Consider the following 23,356-nt stretch of genomic DNA (forward strand, 5'->3'; position numbering starts at 1 on the left):
TGATGCTGATGCATGCTAGGGAAAATGTAGTGGCAGCAGATTACAGAAAGACACAGAAAGGGTGGCCTTGAGGTGACAGGTATCACTGTCTTCCCATGGAAAGTATTGGTTCAGGCATCAGTTGTAAGAACCATGAGCTTCCTCCTGAGCTGTGAGGGAGAGATTGACTAACTTAGGGATGAGGGAGAGGAAGAAGGGGCCTATGGCTGGGTTTTCTGAAGGGACAGAGGGAGACGTAGGAGGGGGGATTAACTATTATAAACTGACAGAATCTTAGAGCCATAGACTAACAGGATAGAGAGGAACCCTTCATCATTTTAATCCAGCCTTCTATCCAGCGTAGGAATATCCTCTTTATTTTTTTGAATAATATTTTTTCCCAATTACATGTAAAAACAATTTTTAATACTCATTTTTTAGGAATATCCTCTTTACCATCATTTTTAGGGTCATCTGGCCTGTGCTAGCATATTCCCAGCGGGGCAGCTCACTCACTTTCTCATCAGGCAGCCTGTTGGCATCATTGTTGGATGTCTCTGATTGTTAGGAAAGTCTTCTCTTATATTAAAGAATAGACAGAGCAGGGCAGCCAGGGTGGGGAAGAGAGGAGAGGGCATATCTGAAAGACTTCCTCACATAGAAGGTAGGGGTCAGTTTTATTCCCTTCCATCCCAGAGGTTGGCATGAGGAGCAGTGGGTAGAAGTTGTAAGGCACCAAATAGGAGCTGGAAGGGAGGAGAAAACCTTCTAACAATTAGAGCCATCCAGAAGCAGAGTGGGGGCTGGGTTTCTGTCCCTGGGGGTCTTCAAGCAGATGCTGATCTAGTGGGCATAGTGGGAATTCTTCATGGGTCAGGGTTCCATTGGATGGTTGCTGAGGTTGCTTCTAACTCTGCAATTTCATGAATCTAACTCTCACCTATTATTCCTAGTTCTGCCCTCTGGGTAATTCAGAATAAATCTTAACCCCTCTAAGAGCCTTGGATATATTTGGCTATAGTGACCATATTTCCCCTGAAATCTTTTCTCCTCCAAGCCAGACATCCCTAGTCTGTTCCTTTGATGATATATTTACCAGCCCTTTATCCATGTGAGTCCCCTTCCTGGATACATTTCAGACTGTCAGTATTAACTAGGATGTCTGCATCTGAATCCAACACTCCAGTTGTGGTTGGATCAAAAGCAAAGAGCAGAAAGAACTCTCGATTAATGGATTGTAAAATACACACTAATGGCTCTTTTGTGCCTCCTCAGGTGGTTGGAGCTTTTTTGGTTGGTTTGTCATGTCTTGCTGTTGGCTTGCAGTGCTCCCCCCACCCCACAATACTCAGTTGACTTGACAATGGGTCCCTTGGGAATATACTAGTTCTTTTGGGCCTTAAAGCAAATGTACTTCCCTTGGTGCATATGTTGCTCCCAAAGTCTCTGCCATAATCAGGTGGTAGGGAAAGGTGGTGCTTGTCACCTACTTTTAATCTCAGGAAGTAGAGGTTAGGGGTTCACATTTGGTGTGCCTGTCGTCTGTGTTCCCTTGCTAGTCTGTGCCTCTGCTAGACCTGTATGTGCTGCTGCTGTTACCTTGGCATCAGCCCTCCTGGGTACCCCAGCCCACACTGGATTCCTGCTTTTCCAGCAGGTATCAGGAGCTTTTCCTGATTCCTTGCTCTCAGTTGGGGTGTTTATATGTGTGTATGGGGGGAAGGGGCAGGGAAGGCAGACAGTCCTCTTTGAAATCTCAAGGGCAGGTAGAACCTAATGAGAAAGGTAAATTCATCAGAGGGAAGAAACCTTAGACTGTATTCCCAAACCAAAGAGGAATGATTTGGGGGCTGTCTTTGCTTTGGGATTGTCTCCAGCTCCCTCCCTACTGTTTGAATTAGTATGGATAATTAGAAGTAGATTCTGTTCCTTAAGCGCTATTATTTAGATTAGCCTTCATCTCTGAAAACAGGCATTTAGGAGGCAGCATGCTACAATGGAAAGAATGTTTGCTTGGAAGTCCGAGGGTCTAGGTTTAAATCCCACCTCGGATATCTGCTGCCATGTGACCTTGAGTGATTCCCTCATGTAGTAGGAATAATAAATAGTATAAAATATGTCTATAGTGTCTATTTGCTAGGCACTTTACAAAAATTCTCTCATTTAATCCTTACAGTAGCCTGGGAGGTAGGCACTGTTACTATCCCCATCTTACAGATGAGGAAACTGAGGCAAACAGAGGTTAAGTGATTTGCTTGCCTAGTAAGTATAAGGCCATATTTGAGCCTCTGAGGTCCCTTCCAACTCTAAAGCTATGATTCTGCTTTAAAAAAACTTATCTTTTAAAAATTAAAAACTTCATTTGAAAAATAGTAATACATATAGCGTGCTATATATTATTTTGTCTTTTCCCTTATTTATGGGGTTTTGCAACTCTGTCCCTTTCTCTCTATCCTGCCTTGGTCCATGGTCTACAGTTCCCATGTTGCAAACTTGATCCTGTCTGCCTTCCCTCGGCTTTTGTTGGTCTCACATACTCCCCCAATGGCCAGTCTGGCTAGGGCGTGACATGACATGACATGCCATTACCAGGTACAGATGCTGAGGATGACGGGGACGACCTGCTCTTGTCCTATGTGAAGGAGTTCTGGTGGTTCCCACACATGTGGAGTCACATGCAGCCCCACCTTTTCCACAACCAGTCTGTGCTGGCTGAGCAGATGGCCCTCAACAAGAAATTCGCTGTCGTGAGTAAGACCCCTCCCTGTTCCCCTTCCCTGCTCCTCCTTCCTGCTCCCCCTCCCTCCCCAGTTAGTGTACGTACTCAGCCTTGCCCCGTGACACAAAGGAAGGAGATTGTGACCTCTGTTAATAGTTTAGCTGAAGAGGGAAGATGCACACATTTAATAGTGAGAGATAGTCCAAGACAGTATGTGATCAGGTATTAGACCAGATATTAAAGACGAATGAATAGATACCTGGATGAGTTCCATAGAAGACAAGAGAAATATGTTCAAGGGTCACTTCCTTGGGGGAGGTAGGGCTTGGAAAAAGGGCAAAATTTGATCTTCTCATTTTCATGGGAGGGAGAAATGAGAGAAATCAGATTTGTTTTAGATTTAACAGATTTTTCAAATAAGTTAAATATACAGTTGCAACTGTTTATATGCAAAACATCTAAAAGGGTTTCATTATTCCTTTTGTCCACTAATGAGTTGTGTATAACTAGAGTGGGGGGAGTGGCCAGGGGGAGGCATTCTGATTTTTCGTGTTGTGTGTCTGCCCCACACCTACCAGAGCCCCTTGAGTGGCAGGATCTGAGGAACTTTATGTGTCCAGAGAGCCACATAGATCTCTTCCCCACCTAGGACTGGTTGGACCAAGAGCCTTGAGGGCTGGCAGTGTTAGGCCCGAGGGAGCCTGGGCAGAAGATTGGTAATTGTGCTAATGCTCCCTCTCCCCTGCTTAGGCCCCTTGCCCATCTGCCTCATTAGCCATCCATTGAAACAGACTTCTGTTCTCACCCTGATTCCAGTTTTAGATGACCAGTTTAAAGTAACCCCTGGATTTGCACTATTGCTAAATGCTGCAGCCAGATACCTTAGTCTCCTTTGGAAGCGATTTGAGATTAGTGTTGGAGAAGGAGGGGAGACAATAGTGGCTTAGGTGTGTGGAGTTTGAAAGGCCACATTCAGAAGTTGGATCTGGGGTTTGACTGGAACCTTTTGGGAGGAAGTGACTGAAGGAGCAGATGTGGAAGGGGCTTGAGTCCTGGTATGAGGCTCTTGAGGTTAGGAGCTGAGCATGATCCAGATGTGAGGTAAGACATGAGATTTGACCCAGGAAGCTGTATCTGCTTCAGATCTTAAGCTAAACCAGGACCTTCTCCAACTCAAACATTCCTCAGGAGGATCAGAGAGATACATTGGAAAGACCTTTAGTTCTGGAGCAGAGGACCTGCTTCTGATGCTTACTACCTGTGCGACCTTGGGCAGGGCACTTAGCTTCCCTGAACCTCAGTTTTCTTGTCTGTAAAATAAAGAGGAGTGGACGAGATGGCTTTTGAGATTCTTCTAGCTCTAGTTCTGTGAACTTATGTCTCTATTTGGGGGAGAAATCTGTCACCTTCAGTATGCGTGGTATGTAACTACTAACAGTCTCAGTCAGCTCCTCAGTAGAGGGGGAAGCTGAGGCCTTCAGGGAGAGAAACTTCCCAGTGACATGTGCTCACTGCCCTCCCTCGAACTGCCCCTGTTTTTAGGAGCACGGGATCCCCACTGACATGGGCTATGCTGTGGCTCCCCACCACTCTGGCGTGTATCCTGTCCACATGCAGCTTTATGAGGCCTGGAAGCAGGTGTGGGACATCCAGGTGACCAGCACAGAGGAATATCCCCATCTGAAGCCTGCCCGTTATCGCCGTGGCTTCATCCACAACGGGATCATGGTAGGATAATGAGGATTACCTGCTTCCTTCTGCTGCTAGAGGGATTGGACACTCAGGGAAGAGGGGCTTCTTGATAGGTATGGTAATGAATTCGTTTATTGAGGTATAGACAAGGTTGTTCAGACTACTTGGGGACCTTCCCTGGAGAGGGTTGTACTGGGGCATCTGTTTCTGCCACTTTGTTCCTGGGTACTCCCAGCCTGGATGCCTTACCCAGTTCAGTAGGAGGTCCACGCTTGGTTCACTCCCACTGGGAAAGTGGTTGCTTTGATGGGCTTACAGGAAAATCCTCCACCATAGACAGCACACCCTGGCCCATTCTGGAGACCTGGTGTTTTTGTGGACTAGAGGGCATCTGGTTGAACTGTACTTCAAGACTTGCCCCTGCTAGCAAGGTGCCAATTCCTTTTCTTCCCCTCCATTTCCCCACCTAGGTCCTTCCCCGGCAGACCTGTGGCCTCTTCACCCACACCATATTCTACAATGAGTACCCCGGAGGCTCCAGTGAACTGGACAAAATCATCAATGGGGGAGAGCTCTTCCTCACTGTGCTGCTCAATCCTGTGAGTGCCAGCCTCCTCCTTTGTGCAGTCAAATGGGGTCTTTGACAGCCTCAGTTCTGTCTGTGGCCAAGGCAAAGTGGGCCCTGTAGGCTCCATTATAGGATGGACATAGTGCTGTATATTGGAAATGGGTGGGGAGTCAGGAGATCAAAATTCTAGTCTTGTCTCACCTTGGGTGAATCAGTTAACTTCTCTGGTCCTTCATTTCCTCACCCCTAAAATATAAAATACTATAGATAATAGTAATACTTTCCTTAAAAAACAAAACAACCAGGAGTGGAATTTCATAGGTCGAGGAAGTTCCCAATTTGTGATCTCCCTCTACCAGGGTGGAGCTGCAGCAATTCCTTTGTAACTTAGTCTCAGAGAGCTGCCTGGGGCTGAGAGGCTAAGTAAGGAATTTGCTCAGGGCTGCCTAGTTGGTATGTCAGAAGTGGGACTTTGACCTCTTGATGCCAAGGCTGGCTTTATTCACTATAGCTTTCAAGCCTTGGCTTGCCTTATAAAATATAACTTATGTGTATAACATCTGTGCACAAGCACACACACACACACACACACACACACACACACACACACACACACACACACACACACACACATACACACACTCTCTCTCTCTCTCTCTCTCTCTCTCTCTCTCTCTCTCTCTCTCGCTCCCTCTCTCTCATCCCATGCTGATCTCTCTTTCCATTTAATTTGTCCAGCTGTCTGTTTTACTCATTTCAACATTTGGTTGAAACATACTGTCTTGGACTCTTTTCTTTCCTCCCTGTAGGGTTGTGTGTGTGTGTATGTGTGTGTGCATGTGTATTCATATGCATTATGTAAATTTATGTCCTTATCGTTATATGCACACGTGTAAATACACGTGTGTAGACATGTGAGTATATGTATATATTAGGGTAGATATGTGTGTAAGTATATGTACATATGTATATATACATACATATAATGTGCATATATGCATGTATATAAAATATGTGAACTCTACATATATTTTTTGCTTTAAGGAATAATCCCATGGTCCCTGCCCAGCAGTCTTATTCATGGTCTTACCGTTGTTTTTTCTGCTGCAGTGCCTGGCACACAGTAGTTGTTCAATAAAAGCTTTGACTGACTAGTAAAAGGGATAGTTCAAGGCCAACATGTCTAGGGCTCTTTCTAGGAACCGTGTGCTTTAGTTATCGACTTTCAGAGTCAGAGGGGATTTTAAGATTATAGAATTTCAAAGTTATTAATGATATTAGAACCTAGAACATCAGAGCTGGAATGGATATTAGAGATCATTGCTGTTACTTTCACTATTTCCCCTTGTACAGCATTAAATATGAAATTATTTAATATCACAGTATTACAAATGGTGAATTTTTTAATGTAAAAAAATGTTTTATTTTACCCCCAAATTTGGTTGACTGTTCCCTTCCTCTCCTTATACCATAAATATTTCCTTTTACTAGCCCTTCCCTGGTCAGGACTTAAGAATTTCATAAATATATTTGAAACCCAAAAGTGGTTATTTTTATTTTTAACTAAAAAAATTGGACTTCCCTATATTGCCCAGCCTGGGAATGCAGGACACAGTCACACTTTACTTATTTGATTGGCACAGGAGCTTAAACCTGCTTCCTTTCCAGCTTGGCCTGGTTTATCCCTCCTTAGTCAGCCTCTTGGCAGCCCTCTTGTAGGGGCCCACCACATCAATGCTGAATTGAATGAGAACACCTGATGAGGATGCCTTGTCCAGTGCTCCTCAGAACTCCCCAGCTCAGGAGAACCATCAGCCTCAGACTTCTGGGGTGCAGGGGTTATGGGGTGAGCCACTGCGCCTGGCTCCAAGAATGGTCCATGTCATTCTTAGTTTGGGAAATGCTTATCTAGTCCAGTACCCTGATTTTAGAATTAGAGGGGAAAGGACTCCCCCAATGTCTTTGGCACACTTTGGTCTGAGTTGGGAGTGGTGGGAGTTCCTGCCCCTCTTGCTGAGAGACGCTTGCTCAGCCTCCCTTCTCTTCCTTCACTAGATCAGCATTTTCATGACCCACCTGTCCAACTATGGAAATGATCGTCTGGGATTGTATACCTTCAAACACTTGGTGCGCTTCCTTCACTCTTGGACCAACCTGAAGCTCCAAACGCTGCCTCCAGTCCAGCTGGCTCAACGATACTTTCAGATCTTTTCTGAGGAGAAAGACCCCCTGTGGCAGGTAGGGGGAGTAGGGCTCAGGGTCTCAGGATGGGGCTTAGTACCAGTGGGAGAGTTATGGGAAAGATCAAGAGGCATCCCCCTACCCCTCCACCCATGGGTGAAATCTCAAGCTCTAGGCTCTCATTTACCCACTGCCAGAGCCAGAATGTACATTCACTGAATGAGTTCTTTTAAAGATCAGAGTGCTGGCTTTTATGCAAGATACCAAGGTAAGTCAGATAGTTTTCAGTCTCTTGGTACTCACAGTTGGGTATTGAAGGTGAAGGGAGGAGAAAAGTTCACTGATACTAAGCAGAGTATGAGGAGCGTAGCAGTGTAAAAAACTAGCTGCTCAAGAAATAGAGCAGGGGTTCTTAAACTGGAATCTATGAACTTAAAAAATATATGTGTATGTGTATAAAAATTATCTATGATATAGTAATGTACCATCAATATTATGTATCTTTCAATTTAATTGATTTCCATTATAATCTTATTTTATGCATTCTAAAGCATTATTTTAAGAAGGGGCCCATATATATGTATACACATAACATATTCATTATTTTGGAAGTTTTGCATATTTTATGTAATACAAAACTTTCAATATAATTGGTTTCCATTACAAGCTTATGTGTTTTATGCATTTCAAAGCCTTCCTCTGAGAAGGGATGCATAAGCTTCCTCAGACTCCCAAAGGGGTCCATGACACACAAAAAGGTTAAAAACCCAGGAGAGGGTTGGTGCAGGTGGAGCAAAAGAGAGAGTTTTACCACCCTCCACGATGTTTGTCTTCTTGCTTTTAAGGATCCTTGTGAGGACAAGCGGCACAAAGATATCTGGTCAAAGGAGAAAACATGTGACCGGTTCCCAAAACTCTTAATCATTGGACCCCAAAAAACAGGTATTCCTCCCTCTGTTCCTGAGCCTGGCTGGCTTGGCTTCCCTGACGCTCCCTGTGTACCTAGGACACCCATGATAGCGTATAGAAGTTCTCTGAATCTTAGTTTGTTGACTGAATCTACATACAGTGCCCAACCTGAGTAACAACCTCAGGCCCCTGTGTACTGAGCACTGAACTCAGCACTGGGAGAAAGGGTACCTGCCCTCATGGAGATTACCATCCCATGGGGGAAAAGACAAATGCAGACAACTACAACATGGAATATTACCTGACAGGTGCATCAGACAAGTACAAAGTGCTGTGGGAGGCCTAAGGATGAAGGTTTTTACCCAGCAGAAGAATTAGGAAATCATCCTGGAGAAAGTGCTATTTGAGATGGGCTTTAACTAGAAGAACCAATCAGGCATGTTAAATAAGACAAAAAATTTTTACTTTGAAATAAAAATGTTCATCATCCTACCTCTCATTTTCTTTATGGGTTAAAAAAAATGCACTGTGTTGATTGATGCAGCCTGACCCCTTGAACTTTTCTTAATTTCCCAATCTTTCTAGCATTAAAGGATAAGGAGAATTTTACAGGCAAAGAGGGAAAAGGAAAGTCCTACAAACAGAGGGCACTATGTGAGCCTAGCCACTGAAAGAGGAAATCAGTTCACTTGTTCAGGGCCAACTTTTCTCTGGGCTTTAGAGTTTGTGGAGGTGGGTGATATGAAATAAGACTGGGAAAAAAGAATGTGCCAGGTTGCAGAGACCCTTGAATACCAAGGGAAAACATTTGAGCTTTTTACTTTGGGAGACAACTGGAACCACTGAAGATTTTTGAGACCAGATGATTGCTGGGAAGTCTCCTTATTCCTCAGGGGTTTCTTGGTGTAAAAGGGAGGAGCTGTGTTCTGGGAAGAAACCTTTGGGAGTACTTGGTGCCCTCTTGAGTGACTAACTGCCTGGAGGTGTTCTCAGTGTACTGTTTCTTCTCAAATTCTGGGTACTTTCACTCTAGCAGGATTCACCGGAACTAGACCTCCTCGTGTGTAGCCATGAAAATGAGTATATAATCGTGTAGTAAGAAACTGGAGAGCATTTAGGGGTACTTCACCTGGGATCTGTGACCTTATTTTTTTCCTTTTAATTTTTTGGGTAACTGGTTTTCTTTATAGTCCTACATATTATAATTTATGCTTTTAAAAGCATTATTTTGAGAAGGCATCTGTACATTTCACCAGACTCCCAAAGGGAGTATATCCATGATATAAAAAAAAGACCCATGATCTGTGAGGAAACAGATCTAGAGAGAAGTGATTTGGTCCAGATCATACAGCTAGTTAATGGTGGAGTGAGATCAAGAACATTGATTCCCTAATACCTACTCTTCTCCCTACCTAGTATGGTATCCTCCCTTCTGTATGCTACTGCTGAGGTCCAAGGACTACCCCTGTCTCCTCTGTTGTGCAGGCACTACAGCCCTTTATCTGTTCCTGGGAATGCACCCTGACCTGAGCAGTAACTACCCAAGCCCAGAGACCTTTGAGGAGATCCAGTTTTTCAATGGCCAAAACTACCACAAAGGCATAGACTGGTGAGCGGGGCTTTCCATCCTGGTTGGCCAGCTTGGGACGTCAGATCGGAAGCTCTGCGTTGGTGTCAGGAAGTGTCTGGAAGCTGTTTACACACTGATGGGGTTCCTGTTGTAGAAAGAAAGGGGACAGAGTTCAGGCAAGCTGTGCAGAGATGGGGCCCCTATCCCCCAGAGGCCAAAGTGGTAATGCCTGGGTCTCAGGATCTGAAACCACAGCTGCAAGAGAAGCAGTGATGTCTGAAATATTCTTGTGCCAATGTAATAATAGAGCAAAAATATTTCTTCCCCATGTGCTTATTTCTGAGGCCTTCTGAGTATTTTATTTGGTTAGTATCCCTGGAGCCATAAGGTAAGAAGGGTAATGGAAATCTCCATGGCTAGAAAAGTGTTACCAGTCAGTAATAAGGGTTGAGAGAGGACCTCAGGTCTGTTATGTGGCTCCAGCCAGGTCTTATCAAGGGAGGTTTCTAATCATTCCCTACCTGGCCTGTCTCTGAACTGCCCCCAGGCCAGAGGTGGGGATATTTCCCAAGTTCTGAGCCCCAGGCCAGAGGTAGGATGCCTTGATCATAAAATTCTTAAAATCCCACTGCTCCAACCTTCCCCCAAAAAGGATGAATGGGGAAGTGGAGATGGTAGAATGTTCATCAAGCTCCCAGCTCATTTTTGGAAGAGAAAGTGTCACCCAGCTCTCATCCTCATGAAAGCCCTCTAGCCAAACTACAGCCCTCCTGGTCCTGCCATTGGGGCCCAATCCTTCTGGTCCTGCCCAGCTTGCATCTCTCTCTCTCTGGGCCCTGAACAGGTACATGGAGTTCTTCCCTATCCCCTCCAACACCACCTCTGACTTCTACTTTGAGAAAAGCGCCAACTACTTTGACTCTGAGGTGGCCCCCCAGCGAGCAGCTGCGTTGTTGCCCAAGGCCAAAATCCTCACCATCCTCATAGACCCTGCAGACCGAGCCTATTCCTGGTATCAGGTGAGCCATGTTCCTTGGGAGGTGTGTCAGGAAGGCGCTTCACTGAGGATTTGGCCTCTGCTTCTTTTTTGAGTTACTGTATTTTGTAGGGGGATGGGGGTGACAGTGTTATTTCCCACAACTGCTTTCTGCCTAGGTTTTAGAGTAGGAAGGAGGGCTTCCTGCCTTCTCTTTACCCTCTGTGCCTCCTGGTTAGAGTGTGATCTCTTATGAGGAAGAAGTAGTCGTTGGTTTAGGTTTTGTCATAGCTGGTGGGAGTGTTCCAAGTCTTGTAGGAAGAATGGGCATTGCTAATCTGAGTCTCTTGCTACCCAACAGCATCAGAGAGCCCATGATGACCCGATTGCCCTGAAGTACACCTTCCATGAAGTGATCACGGCAGGGCCTAATGCCTCCCCAAAGCTGCGGGCGCTTCAGAATCGCTGCCTTGTTCCTGGCTGGTATGCCACCCACATCGAGCACTGGCTTAGTGCTTACCATGCCAACCAGGTACCTACTCCCCCCAGATCCTTCTGGCATAGTATGGGACTCAGGGTTGGTTTTTACATAAGTGAGGTGATTCAAATATGGATATCAGGACATAAACCCCAAACATTTCCCCTTTATATATCACCATGTCTCCAGTAATGGAGATTTATGCCTTTGACAGTTAAAGGTTTTTTGATTTCTTACTAAAACGGGAACTCTGTATCATACATAGGCAGATTGATTGTCTTCAGACAGTGGAAGGGTGGCTGATTTTGGAGGTGCCTGAGCATTATTATCCCCTTTCTCTCCATCCTTTTGACATTTCCAGTAGACATCTTAAACTCAGTATATCCAAAACAGAACTCATTATCTTTCCCCTGAAACCCTCCCCTTCCATTTTACCAGTCCTCAGGCTCACAACCTGGGAGACGTCTTGGACTCCTCACTTTTTCTCATCCCTCCTCTCCTCCCGTAGCCACGTTCTTGCCAAGATCTGCCAATTTCACCTTTGCAGCCTCTTTTGAATACATCCCTTTTCCTCCTGACATTGCCGCTACTTTAGTGCAGGCCCTTATCGCCTTACTCCTGGATTAGCAATAAACTGCTGGTGGGTCTACCTGCCTCAAGTTTCTCCTCTCTGCAGTCCATCATCCCTTCAGCCACTAAAGTGCTTTACCTAAAACACAGGTCTAAACGTCTTTCCAGTCCATCCTCCACACATTCAATCTAGTGGCTTCTAATGGGGAAGTCCTAACTAAAATCCCAGCTTTGACAGGAAGCCTTCCCTGACCCCTCTTCATTCTAGGGCCTTCCCTCTGTTCGTTGTTTTTGTATTTATTCTGCATATAGCTTGCTTGTATGATATTCGTTTGCATGCTGTCTCCTTGAGGGCAGGTTCTGTCTTTTGTATCCCAGTGCCTAGTATATAGTAGACACTTAATAAAAGTTTATTGGTTGGTTGATTGATAGCCCAGCATCAGAAGGCCCACAGTGACCCAGTTATTCTGAAGTATATGCTAGGAGGAATCACTTCCTAGGCGTTAGTGGTCAGCTGACCAGAGCGTTATGGAACAGGACATAGAGGAGGCACTGGGAGGCCCAGGAGAGTTCACAGGGGAGGTTGGGAGGAAAGGTAAACTTGGCTCTTTTGACATTTTGGCCAGCTCTACTGAGCCTATGCCTCTTTTTGAAATACCTATTTCTTTCTCCTATAAAGAGAGCCAGTTAGTACAGTGGATAGAGCTCTGGAAGACCTGAATTTAAATTCAGCATCAGATACTCCCTAGCTGTGTGACCCTGGGCAAGTCACTTACTTATAGTCTTCTACTGTAAAGCAGGGATAGCAGCAGCACCTGCTTCCCAGGGTTGTTGTGAAGATCAAATGACATAATATTTTTAAAATTTTTAGCAGAGTGCCTGGCACATAGTAGGTGCTTAATCAGTGTTTTTTCCCTTCCTTTACTACCCTTTCCTCCTTTTATTTTCCCCAGCCCCTGGGTCCCATCCCCACAGTGTCCTCATGCCAACATTTCATTTATATTGGTGTATTTTTCCTCAAAGAGGGCGGTTAGCCAGCTCCTGGGGGTGTCTCTGTTACCCTGCTGAAGTATCAGCTTCCATCAGATGTTTCACAGCTGTACAGATAAGTACAGGAAACTCGAAGCTCATTGTGTGCCCTTGGTTGTTCCTCTCTAAGGGACTGGATGCCTGGCCGAAAAATGTTTCTTATCCCGAACAAGCAAAGGTATGAATTCACCTGTGTCTGCTTTCCTAAAACCTCCTGCAGGACACACAGCCATCTCAGCCTTCCTCAATGGCCTAGAAAGAGATAGTCATTCAGACTCAGAGGACATCTGACCCACTTTGTACCAGCCTGTAGACAAGGCTGGACTTGGGATCAGTGAGACCCAGGTTCAAATCATGCTTCAGATACTTAATAGCTTTCTGACCCTTAACCTTAGTTTCTTCATCTGTAAAGTGAGAAGATTAGACTCAATGACTTCTAACATCCCTTCCAGCTCTAAATAATTATAGCTAGCATTTGTTTGTATATCACTTTAAAATTTACAATGCACCTTACAAACGTTCTGTCATTCGAGCCTCATAACCACCCTGGGAGATAGGTGTTATTACTGTGCCCATTTTACAGCTGAGAAAACTGAGGCAAAGACATGAAATGACTTGTCCAGGGTCACACACCTAGTATCTGAGGCTGAATTTGGACACACATCTTCCTGACTCCAAGTTCAGTGCTCCATCTACCATGCCACCTAGCTGCCTCATTTGGTAGGGACCAGTGATTTCTGCAGAGTTTCTGTCATTTCTTTCCAAGTTATCAAGTCTTGCCCTTTTGGAGCTAAGCATAATATAGCTTAAACTCTTTTTTACATGACGGCCCTCCAAATTTTTGAAGGCACTTTTTGTATTCCTCCTAAGTCTTCTCATTTACCAAATATTTATTCTCAGTTCCTTCAGCTAATGCTCCCGTTACCTCATTCCAGGTCTGTCTCCTCTTTTCTTGGTTTCCTTCCTCTGTGAAACTGGGAAGGGCTCTAGTTTTTTGTTTTGTTTTTTCAATTATTTTCAGTTCCAAATTCTCTCCCTTTTTCCAGCCCCCCTCCAATTAATTGAGAAGACAAGAATGCTATACTCCTTATCCATATGAAGTCATGTAAAGCATATTATACATTAGCCAGAATGGCCCTAGTTTGAAGATGAATCTAATGGGACTGTCCATTTGGGAGAAAATTAGCTGACCCAGTCTAGTTTTGAGGATTTGCAGCCAGTGCCCTTCTCACTGCCACAGCTGGTCCATCACACTGGCAGATCATGGGGTAGGGAGAGGGTAGGGAAGGGATTGGACCATATAATAGTTTCCTTACTACTCTTCTAGATCCTGGTGTTAGATGGCAAACTGCTCCGGACTGAACCCGCCAAAGTGATGGATACTGTGCAGAAGTTCCTCGGGGTGACCAACATTATTGATTACCATAGAACTCTGGTGTGAGTGTTGTCCTAACCGCAAAGCCTGAAGACCCTTCTGACCTGCCCTCCCTTGTCTGCTGTGCTTTGATGTCAGAAGCACATCCCCAAGCTCAGGAGCCAGAGTAGTTGGATCCCACTGGCCTCTTTAGGCTAGGCAGTGTCCCTCGTGTGCCAAGATGCATAGCTGTTTCCTTGGCAGGAACGTCAACATTCATAAGCAAATAAATACAATAGCCTAGTGTTTGATAACCTCAAAGATCCCTAGCTACCAGAGTAAAAACTCACCATTTGGCAAAGACTGCTGGGAAAAATTGAAATCAGTTTGGTAGAAAGTAGGTGCAAAGCAGTACCATATATTAAGGTAAGCTCCTTTGCAGAAGCCTATGGATAGAAGAAAGATTCCTATCACATCTGGCTTCACATTTCCTGGGATTCATCTCTCTTTTGTATGTATATTGTTGAATTTTTAAAGAAACTTGGAGAAATACCAGTAGTGGGAGCCAGGAAATCTGGATTTTCGTTGTATCACTGACTCACTTTAGAACCTTAGGTCAGTTCCTTCCCTCTGGCCTCAGAATCTGCACCTGTAAAATGAAAGGGCATGGTTATATGATTCTTAAAGTTCTTCCAGTTCTAATGGTCTTTGATCTAAGGTCTTTTCAGCTTACTTTTGGAAAATGTACCATTTGTTTTTGTATCACTTTAGTTCTTAATTTATTCCTTAACAAAGAATAAAGAAGAGGTGGGGAAAAAAACAGAACAGTTTAGCAAAACTAACCAGCACATTGATGAAATCCAATAGTACCTTCAGGGTTCCACATGTGTAGTTGCCCCATCTCTGCAAAGATCCCATCTGCTTTTAAAAAAGAAAAGCTTGAGATATAGCTGAGATGTTGTCAGCCTAGATCTCTTCTACACTTGTAAGTTTTTCTTCCATTTTTGGTTTAAATGTTTCTGTTCTCCCCTACTAATAATCCTTATTTTGGGTACATGTGGTGCCTGTTCTTTCTCTGTAGCTTTGATCTGTCCCTAAAGGTGCTATAATATGTAAGCCTTCTAGGCATACTCTTTATTTTCTCTCCTAAGATGATGATGATAGCTATCCACCTTTCTGTAGCATTTTGAGGTACAGAGGATTTCTTCACAGCCCTGTGAGGTCAGTAGTACAATTGTTCCCATTTTACAGATGTGGAGACTGAAGCCCAGAGAGGTGAAATCCCTTGTCCAAGATCCGTAGCTAGTAAGTGACAGACCCAGAACCTGAACCCTGATCTTTTTACTTCCTAGTCCAGTGCTCAACCCATAACATCACACAGACTGGTCCTGGTTTGTCTCTGTAATGTTGCAGTCCTCAGCCTATCTCTAGGGACCTAGGTTTGAATTGTACCCTGTATAAGAAAATGTCTATCTCGTAGGGGAGGTATGTTGGGTGGAGGTAATGTATTCTATCTGCCTGCAGGTATGATGCAAAGAAAGGATTCTGGTGCCAGCTGCTTGAAGGAGGGAAAACCAAGTGTTTGGGCAAAAGCAAAGGCAGGAAGTACCCAGAAATGGATTTGGATGTAAGTAGCTGGAGCTGCTTCATTGGCTGATGTGGAGGGTGATGCTGTAGCTAGGTTAATTCAGACCATAGGGACTTTTAGGAAAGTTCATTAGGCCTTCTGAAACAAAAACGTTTCTTGAATCTTATTGGAATTCATTGGAGATTGTATTTATCTAGAAGTACTAGCACAGGAAGTAGGACTATACTAGTTTATGCCCCCAAATATACCCTCTGCTCTCCTGCCCTGGCTTTGCTGCCATGCTAATCTTTATCCCTCAAATGCCCTCCTTTTGCTCCTTTGCCTTTAGCATCTCTTCTCATCTGCTGAAATCCAGGTCAGTTGCCTCTTAACTTCATCAACCATTCCTTCAAGTCTTCCCTCTCCCCACCATGAAGAGAGGTCATCTACTTGGATTTTACCTAGAAGCACTTTTTTTCTACACTTGTTCTGCACCCCTCTGACAGACTTATCATGTAATAAACACTTATTAAGGGTTTACTATGTGCCATGTGCTACACTAAACTTCGGGAAACAAATAAAAACAAGCAAGAGTTTGCATTCTAATAGTGGAAGAAAATGCATAAAGAGGGGCCAGAGGTAAAAAGATGGGGACATGATGCTAGGCATGGTTCCTGGAACTGTTTGGCAATGGACTGGTATGGTCTAGGATGAGATAAAGTAAAAGGCTCATGTGTCTAGCATGGATTCCAGGGACAGAGCCTAATTTCTTATGAGAAGAGGAAGGGGGAGCATTATGGCCAGAGATCAGGTGGCTTGGTTGGGAAATGGCCAGGAGACCCTGAAAAATCACATAGATGTTAACTATCATCATCATTGTCATCATCATCTTACGAGACTAAGTTCTTGAAGGCAGGGACCATATCTTTTAAAAATTTTGTACTTTACCCAGTGCCTAAAATGGTAGTTCTGTGCATATTTTTTGCTGTTGAGTCATTTCAGTCATATATGACTCTCATGACTTTTCATGACCCCATTTGAGGTTTCCTTGGCAAAGAAAACCTTTTCCTTTTCCTTCTCCAGCTCATTTTACATATAAGGAACTGAAGCATACAGGGTTAAGTGACTTGCCCAGGATCACACAGCTAGTCAGTGTCTGAGGCCAGATTTGAACTCAGGAAGATGAGTCTTCCAGATTCTAAGCTCCGTGCTTTTTCTAGTGTTTCACTTAGATGCCCTATATTGATTCCCCAGTTTTTATGGCCAGATACCAAAAGAAATGCCAGATATTCTTTACCCTTAGTTAACTTTAAAATGCATTTGGAATAGATAGACCTGGATAGAGTCAGAAAGACGTAGGTTCAAGTTCTCCCTCTTACACAGATTAGCTTCGTGATCCTGGGCAAATCACTTCAGTTTTCAGTGCCTCAGACTGTTCTGTAAATCTGTAAATTGTAGAACAGATACAGATCAGCTTTGTGGAGGGAGTTTCCTTATTAGGAGTTTCATAGTATACCAGTGAGGTCACAAACCCAGTGGTCCAAAAGAATCCAGTTAGGGAGCGAGACAAAAGATTTGTTGTTGTTGTTGAGTTGTGTCTAACCATCTGTGACCCCACGGCCTGTTCATGGGGTTTTCTTGGCAAAGATAATGGAATGGTTGGCCGTTTCCTTCTGTGTGTCACCATTTTACAGATGAAAGCTGAGGTAAAAAGGAGTTAAATAACATGCCCAAGGTTACCTAGCTAGTGAATGTCTGAGGCCACATTTGAATTCAGTTCTTTCTGACTGCAGGCTTGGTGCTCTAACCATTGTACTACCTAGCTGTCCCCCAGAAGAGCATAGTAACCCTTTGAAAGAAATAATGTATTACTAAGATTGTTCATAGATCATGATATAATGATCTCTCATGGGATGCATACAGGGAGGAAGAGGTGAGTTCTGAGCAGACCACTGACATTGTGGTTTCCCTTTCTTGTTACAGTCACGAGCCTTCCTAAGAGACTATTACCGGGACCATAACATCGAACTTTCTAAGCTGCTGTATAAGATGGGCCAGACGTTGCCCACCTGGCTGCGGGAGGACCTCCAGAATACTAGGTAGCTGCTGCCATCACCATGACCAGAGTGAGCATTCATGATGGCCAGGGAGCCCCCAGCCTCACGCTGAGCCACCCTGGGGGTGTGGAACATAGCCCAGAACTGCCAAGCATTTCTGAGCAATACCTCCCCTAGGCCTGACCTGGGAACGGGAAGAAGAGCCCAGAGCAGCTGAAGAGAGCTCCAAGCCTCCCCCAGCCAAGGCCAAGAGCCAGGCATGTGGCCCCAAGCACTTCTTGAGACCTGCTCGAAGCTTCCCTGGGTGTAAGGTCGCTTCCAGTCTGTGTGATGCCACTGCCTTGTGAGAGGGATTCTGTACTATTGCCCCCAGGCACTGTGCCCTTCCCCTGGGCAGAGTACTCCCTCATTATTAATTGCTGTGTTTTCCAGCAGCTGGACTATGAGGGGGTAGGGGTGGGGCAGGAAGGACCTTTTGCTAGACAGAATGGGGGACTGGAACACACCCCTGTCCATTTCAAAAAAGGCCCTTCAGAGAGATAGGTCTGGTACTCAGAGCTAGTTACCAGGCCGGACTTAAGTCTGATGGCCTCCAGAGAGTCCTGGAGCCCATCTGATCAATACCTTCCCCTCTCTGTCCTTAAAATGTCTTCGGTACCTGCAGTATCTACTCAGTCCCCAAGGGATCTTTCCAGGGGATGTTTTTAACCCCTCCATCCTAACATCCTGACTCCTAGGACCAAGTCCTGGAGTTGTCCCAGAATACTCACCTTAACCTCTCACCCCATTTCCTTTCCATATCATCAGATATGACTTATGTGGTGTTTTCTGTGGTAAAAGACTGAGGTGACCCCAGGGTCCAGCTACCAGAACCCATTCCAGTGTACATAAAATGTTCCCTCCAGCCCCAAGCAAAGGCTATGGGCAGTGAAGATGGTGCCTACAGCCTGGTACCTCTGCCTCTGTTCCTGCTTTGAGCGGGTTGAGGCTTCCTGGAGAACCTTTTAAAACCTCTCAAATACTAAAAGCTGAAGTATTTTAATATTTTGGTTTTTGTTTCTTGGTGCCAGAGTTTGTACCCTGATTACTGGGGCTACACTGTGTTATTTTATATAAACTCTCTCTTGTCTGTAGCTTTCTCTGTCTCTCATCTTCCTTCCTCCATCTGTCTCTTGTCTCCTTCCCTCCCTCTTTTTCTCTCTTTCTATTTCTCTTCCCCCTTTCTTTTGTTGGGTTTGTTTTAATCCAGCTTGCTACCATAATCAGGGTGGCAGGGCATCTAATCAGTGGGGTCAGAAAGGTGGCATTTGCTACCAGTAGCTCTAAAGGAGGGTGACAGTTTTCTCTGTCTCACCCTGAGGCTGCTTGATTTTTATCTCCTGCAGGCAGCAGATAAAATCAGGGAGGAACAGATCCTCTAGGCCGGTGTTTAATCACACTAGGCTGTTATCCTGCAGTTGCACAGCCATATATATGTATGTTAGAAAGAAAAAGAGAGGAAGAAACAGGCCAGACTTCTACACCAGGGCTGTGTGTTTTCAGGGATCTGGTTCTCCTGATTCGTATGTCTTTATTACCCCTGGGTTCCTTTTGCACATGGGGAGGTCTTGTGTGCTGGGTAAGTTGCCTGAGGTCCCGGCCACAGAGAGAACATAAAAGGGTTTTAGTAAAGATGACTGTCACAAGGTCTGGGACCCCCTATGTTTTTGTTCCTCCCTGTTCTTTTGGATACACCTGTGTTAGAGGTCATGAGGCCTTGGCAGTAACACCAGTTTATTGACCATTTAGAAGACTGGAAGAGGAGACATTCATGGGACCAATATGAATGTATAAGGGGGTAGGGAAGGGAAAAGTTCCGCTGGATAAGCAGGAGATCCCCAAGTCTGTGTAATTGGGCATCTGCTGACAGAAACAGGATTCTCAGAGTTGGTAATACTAGATTCATCATGGCTTATGTTTCTATCTAGTTCAGCATCCCTGATCATTTGGCCCAGCTGTGGAGAAAAGGAGCCTGTGTGGAAATGGGAGAGTGTTGTAAGCTAAAGCAGATCAAGGCAAGCCAGAGACCTTAGCTTCCCACTGTGGGCACTGTACTTCTAGGGCCCACCAGAGCCCATGTTTTTGGTATAGGGGCCCCAGTCACTTGACCTGTTGGTATAGTTGCCACTATCCCTGCCTCTGTGGGAGATCAGATCGATGTACCTCCCCTGGATCAGACTCCTAGGTGAGTCCGAGAGCCCTCCCATAGCAGTGGTAGGTCTAATTCCTGAGTCACCTGGGAGGGAGGGCCTGCAAATGACAGTATGAAGCCTGAGAGTAGGATAGAACCCATCAGCAACTTGTGCCCTGAAAAGGGTAATCTGAGAAGTCTTGTATTTGGGGATATGTGGTTGGAAATGAAGAAAGAAAACCAATGAATAGTAACTTAAATCCAAGGCTCTATCCTGGATGGAGAGAAGCTAGGAAACAAGAGAATGCCAGTATAATTCCTCCATACAGAGAGGATAGAGGGAATGATTAGAATGGTCCTTAGTACTACCCTTTCTTCAGAAGGACAGGAATGAAGATGAGTTGAAGGAAAAAGAAACTTAAAAACATGAACTACTTGGGGCAAAATACTTTTTACAAAACTGCTGGGGAAACTGGAAAAGTCTGGCAAAAATAGCGACTGGTGGCCAACACCATCTACCACCATGAGGTCTAAATGGATAAATGACCGTAAAAAAATAACATCACAAAAGAAAAAGGGCAGAGTACCAGACCAAGCACACTCTACAGTAGGTATTTACATATGCAGGCAGGATAAGTGAGTGGTCAGTGTACTATTTAGTTCTCTGTTAAAGGCAGAGGGCATGTTACCTTCTTCCCAAGAAGAGAAGTAGGGCCATAAGGGGGTAGGAGTGGTAGAACTGGGCAAACGAAGGGTAGAATTGTCTCAACTACATATCTTGTCCAGGTAAGCTGTAAGGGTTGGAAGGCCACACTTGCTATCTGATGAGGTCCCTATGCTCTCATTTTGAGCCTGTCCATACACAGTTGCTTTAAGTAAATAAGAGTCAGAACTGGTGTGTATTACAATCTAGCTCTGGGCTGACTAGGAAAGAATGAGAAAGATGAGGCCAGGTGAGAGTTCTTCATCAAAAAGCAATGCAACTTCTGGGGATCTAGGTGTTTCCTTAGTGGTTTTCTCTAGGGTTCCCCTGTGTGGTGTTGGGAGATAAGACCCTTTCTGTGGGTGTGGCAAGGCAGCTGCAGCTGTGACAAACCCTTGGACCCTTTCCCTATGCTCTTGAGTGAGTCTGTGTCAGAATTCATGGAACCTTGACACAGAATAGCTCCTATTTCTGGATCCAAATCTTTCTGATCAGTGGGGGAGACTTGATGGAGTGGATGGAATCTGTCAGTTGTTTGGGAAAACACTAATGAAATGCTCCTGGTGAGCCTTCCTCTTCCTCTCAAGGTATAATGTCAGGTCCCAGGAAACAGAAGTCCCCAAGTCAGTCTGGAGGAAGGAGAGGATGGCCAAAGATGGTAGATCATCTGCAGAGTGAAGTTTTTTCTCCTTTCTGGAAACCTGACCATGTGATAGGTCCATGCAGCTCAGATGTTGGCCAAAGAAAAAGGGATATTGTAGTTCTGGTAAGGTGGAATAGGACTGCAAAGACTGATCCTGGCTTGGATATCTATGGAGCCAGCCCCATTTGAGAGCCCAAGATAGAATGGGATTCTCACCCAGTACCAAAATGTTTGAATGATTACAGCTTTGTAGTATAGGTCCCTTCTTTCCCATTTTTGGGGATATTTTGATATTTTTTTGATTGATTCCCTTGATATTCTTGACCTTTTAAAAAAAGACTTACCTACCCCATCTCTTCCTTAACTTGGTGCTAGCATGGGCTTTACCTCAGATCCCCAGTTGCTGTCTTAGTGGGCAGAGATTCTTGTTATTGCCTGTCTCGCCAACAGCAGGCACATTGGTATCTTTTCCAGCTAAAAGTCTTGGCTGGGACATTGGGCCGAAGAAAGAGAGCTGACTGCCTTCCTCTGGTCTGGTTGCCTTGGGTTATCAGGGGCAAGTTTATGGGCACAATGATTGGCCCATCTGTATTATTGCTCTGAATCAGGAAGCAAGCCCATGTGGTGGTATCTTAGCATCTCTAAGCTATTTCCTGATAGAGGAGTCAGGTATCTTCCCACCAATCCTAACCCACTTAGAAAACTGTGAAGTGACTCAAATGTAGTATTCCCATTACCCCCACCTAACCACTACTGCTTGGTTCATTCTTTCACTAACGTCCCAGGGAGACTGTTCTGCCAAAAGCTCTAAGGAGAGCCCTGTCTGGATCATCTTGCATCATCACCTGGGCCTCACTAATTTTCAGGTTTCCCCACCCCCCCCCTTCTTATTTACAAAGCCAGAGAGAAGTGACTCCTTCCAGGCCAGGATGCCTGCATATCAGTGTTTGCTACCCCAGACTTTGGCTTCTGACTTGGACTTCTCTCCTTTGAAGGGCTTCCCAGCCTCAGGTTTCTGTGCCTTCTGCTGCAGTTCTAGTGTATTCTTGTCTTGTTAGAGTCCTAGTGATGTTGGAACGGAGATGAGGCAGAGAGAAGATAGTTCTAGGCCTGGCTGTCCAAGAAGATATTCTTTAATTATACAGAGCTACCTAAAGGAAGGAAAGCTCAGGTGCCTGGGGAAAAGCAAAGGCAGAAAGTACCCAGAAATAGGACTGGATGTGAATAGTTGGAGCTGCTTCTTTTAGATACTGTGCTAGTGGAATTGACCCAAGACCTGGCTGCTCTGGGGGTTGAGGTAGCAGCAGGGTCCTCATAGTTGTAATTTCCATTTGCGTCTAAATAGGCATTGTGGACCTGGGAGGAGAGGAGACTTTGTTGGAGCTGTAGCTCTTGCAGTTGAAGGCAGTACCCACTACATTTGGGTGGGAAGCTGAATGATATGGGGCCTATTGCTGTGGCTTAGCTGGGACATGCTGGAGACAGAAGAGCTGTGCCATCAGAAATAAAAATGAAAACCAAGATATGAGCCAGGTCAAACTGCTGCAGTCAAGCTAAGATTCGTGATGGGATGGGGAGAGGTGAACTTAAAAAACTTGGACTGGCCTAAGGAAGACAAGTTGATAAGGATCCTGTCTGCTATTGGTGCTGCTGCTTCCTTTGGATGGAGCTGGAGAATTCTGTCCTGTAGGATCTGCCATACTAGGCCTGGAAGCCTGAACCTGATGGGTTAATGTCATTGTGATTAGAGCCATCATAGTTCCTTTGCTGGTGGAGGAAGACCACAAAGATAGCGCAGCATGCTCACCAAAATCCTTGAGCTGAAATCCTTGAGATGTCTTTCTGTCCTCAACTTAAGCTTGGGCCCCTGTCGTTTTGGCTGGACACTTGGAGGTCAAGGTAGTAGGTGCAATGCAATTCATGTTGCCTTTGACATAAATGGCCTCCTTCAATTCTGTTCTTCCAAATCTCCCTACTGTAAGTACCTCTCCCCCAAGTTAGGAGCAGGGTTGGGGGAGCCAAGAGTATAGGCTCAGGAGGTTATGACTTAGTTGTGTGGCTTTCATTGGCACCATTCAGATTCTGCATGATTTGCATTTCCAGTGTCCCCTTCGTAGGTTTCCTGATGCATCTTCCCTTTCCCAAGGCCCTCCCCCAAGTAAGGCCTCCCTAAGAAAGGACTGTACCTGGC

The 23,356-nt window shown here is 45.0% G+C and overlaps 1 protein-coding gene across 2 annotated transcripts in view; it reads left to right on the forward strand.

Moving 5' to 3' along the window:
* The window catches only part of NDST1 (N-deacetylase and N-sulfotransferase 1), a 53,370-nt gene extending 34,679 nt beyond the window's left edge, over positions 1-18,691 (forward strand). Inside the window, exons 6-17 of one of the 2 annotated variants that reach the window (XM_072630723.1) lie at positions 2,572-2,726; positions 4,241-4,426; positions 4,861-4,989; positions 7,014-7,196; positions 7,985-8,081; positions 9,534-9,657; positions 10,463-10,637; positions 10,956-11,126; positions 12,802-12,849; positions 13,999-14,108; positions 15,550-15,652; positions 17,576-18,691. In XM_072630723.1, coding sequence (XP_072486824.1) covers positions 2,572-2,726; positions 4,241-4,426; positions 4,861-4,989; positions 7,014-7,196; positions 7,985-8,081; positions 9,534-9,657; positions 10,463-10,637; positions 10,956-11,126; positions 12,802-12,849; positions 13,999-14,108; positions 15,550-15,652; positions 17,576-17,695 — 1,601 coding nt within the window. In that variant the 3' untranslated portion in view covers positions 17,696-18,691. The remainder of the gene's footprint in view (positions 1-2,571; positions 2,727-4,240; positions 4,427-4,860; positions 4,990-7,013; positions 7,197-7,984; positions 8,082-9,533; positions 9,658-10,462; positions 10,638-10,955; positions 11,127-12,801; positions 12,850-13,998; positions 14,109-15,549; positions 15,653-17,575) is intronic. The other variant, XM_072630724.1, reaches the window with a different exon arrangement.
* The last annotated feature ends 4,665 nt before the right edge of the window (positions 18,692-23,356 follow it).

This window comes from Notamacropus eugenii, chromosome 1, assembly GCF_028372415.1.
Source record: "Notamacropus eugenii isolate mMacEug1 chromosome 1, mMacEug1.pri_v2, whole genome shotgun sequence".
Classification (NCBI taxonomy): domain Eukaryota; kingdom Metazoa; phylum Chordata; class Mammalia; order Diprotodontia; family Macropodidae; genus Notamacropus; species Notamacropus eugenii.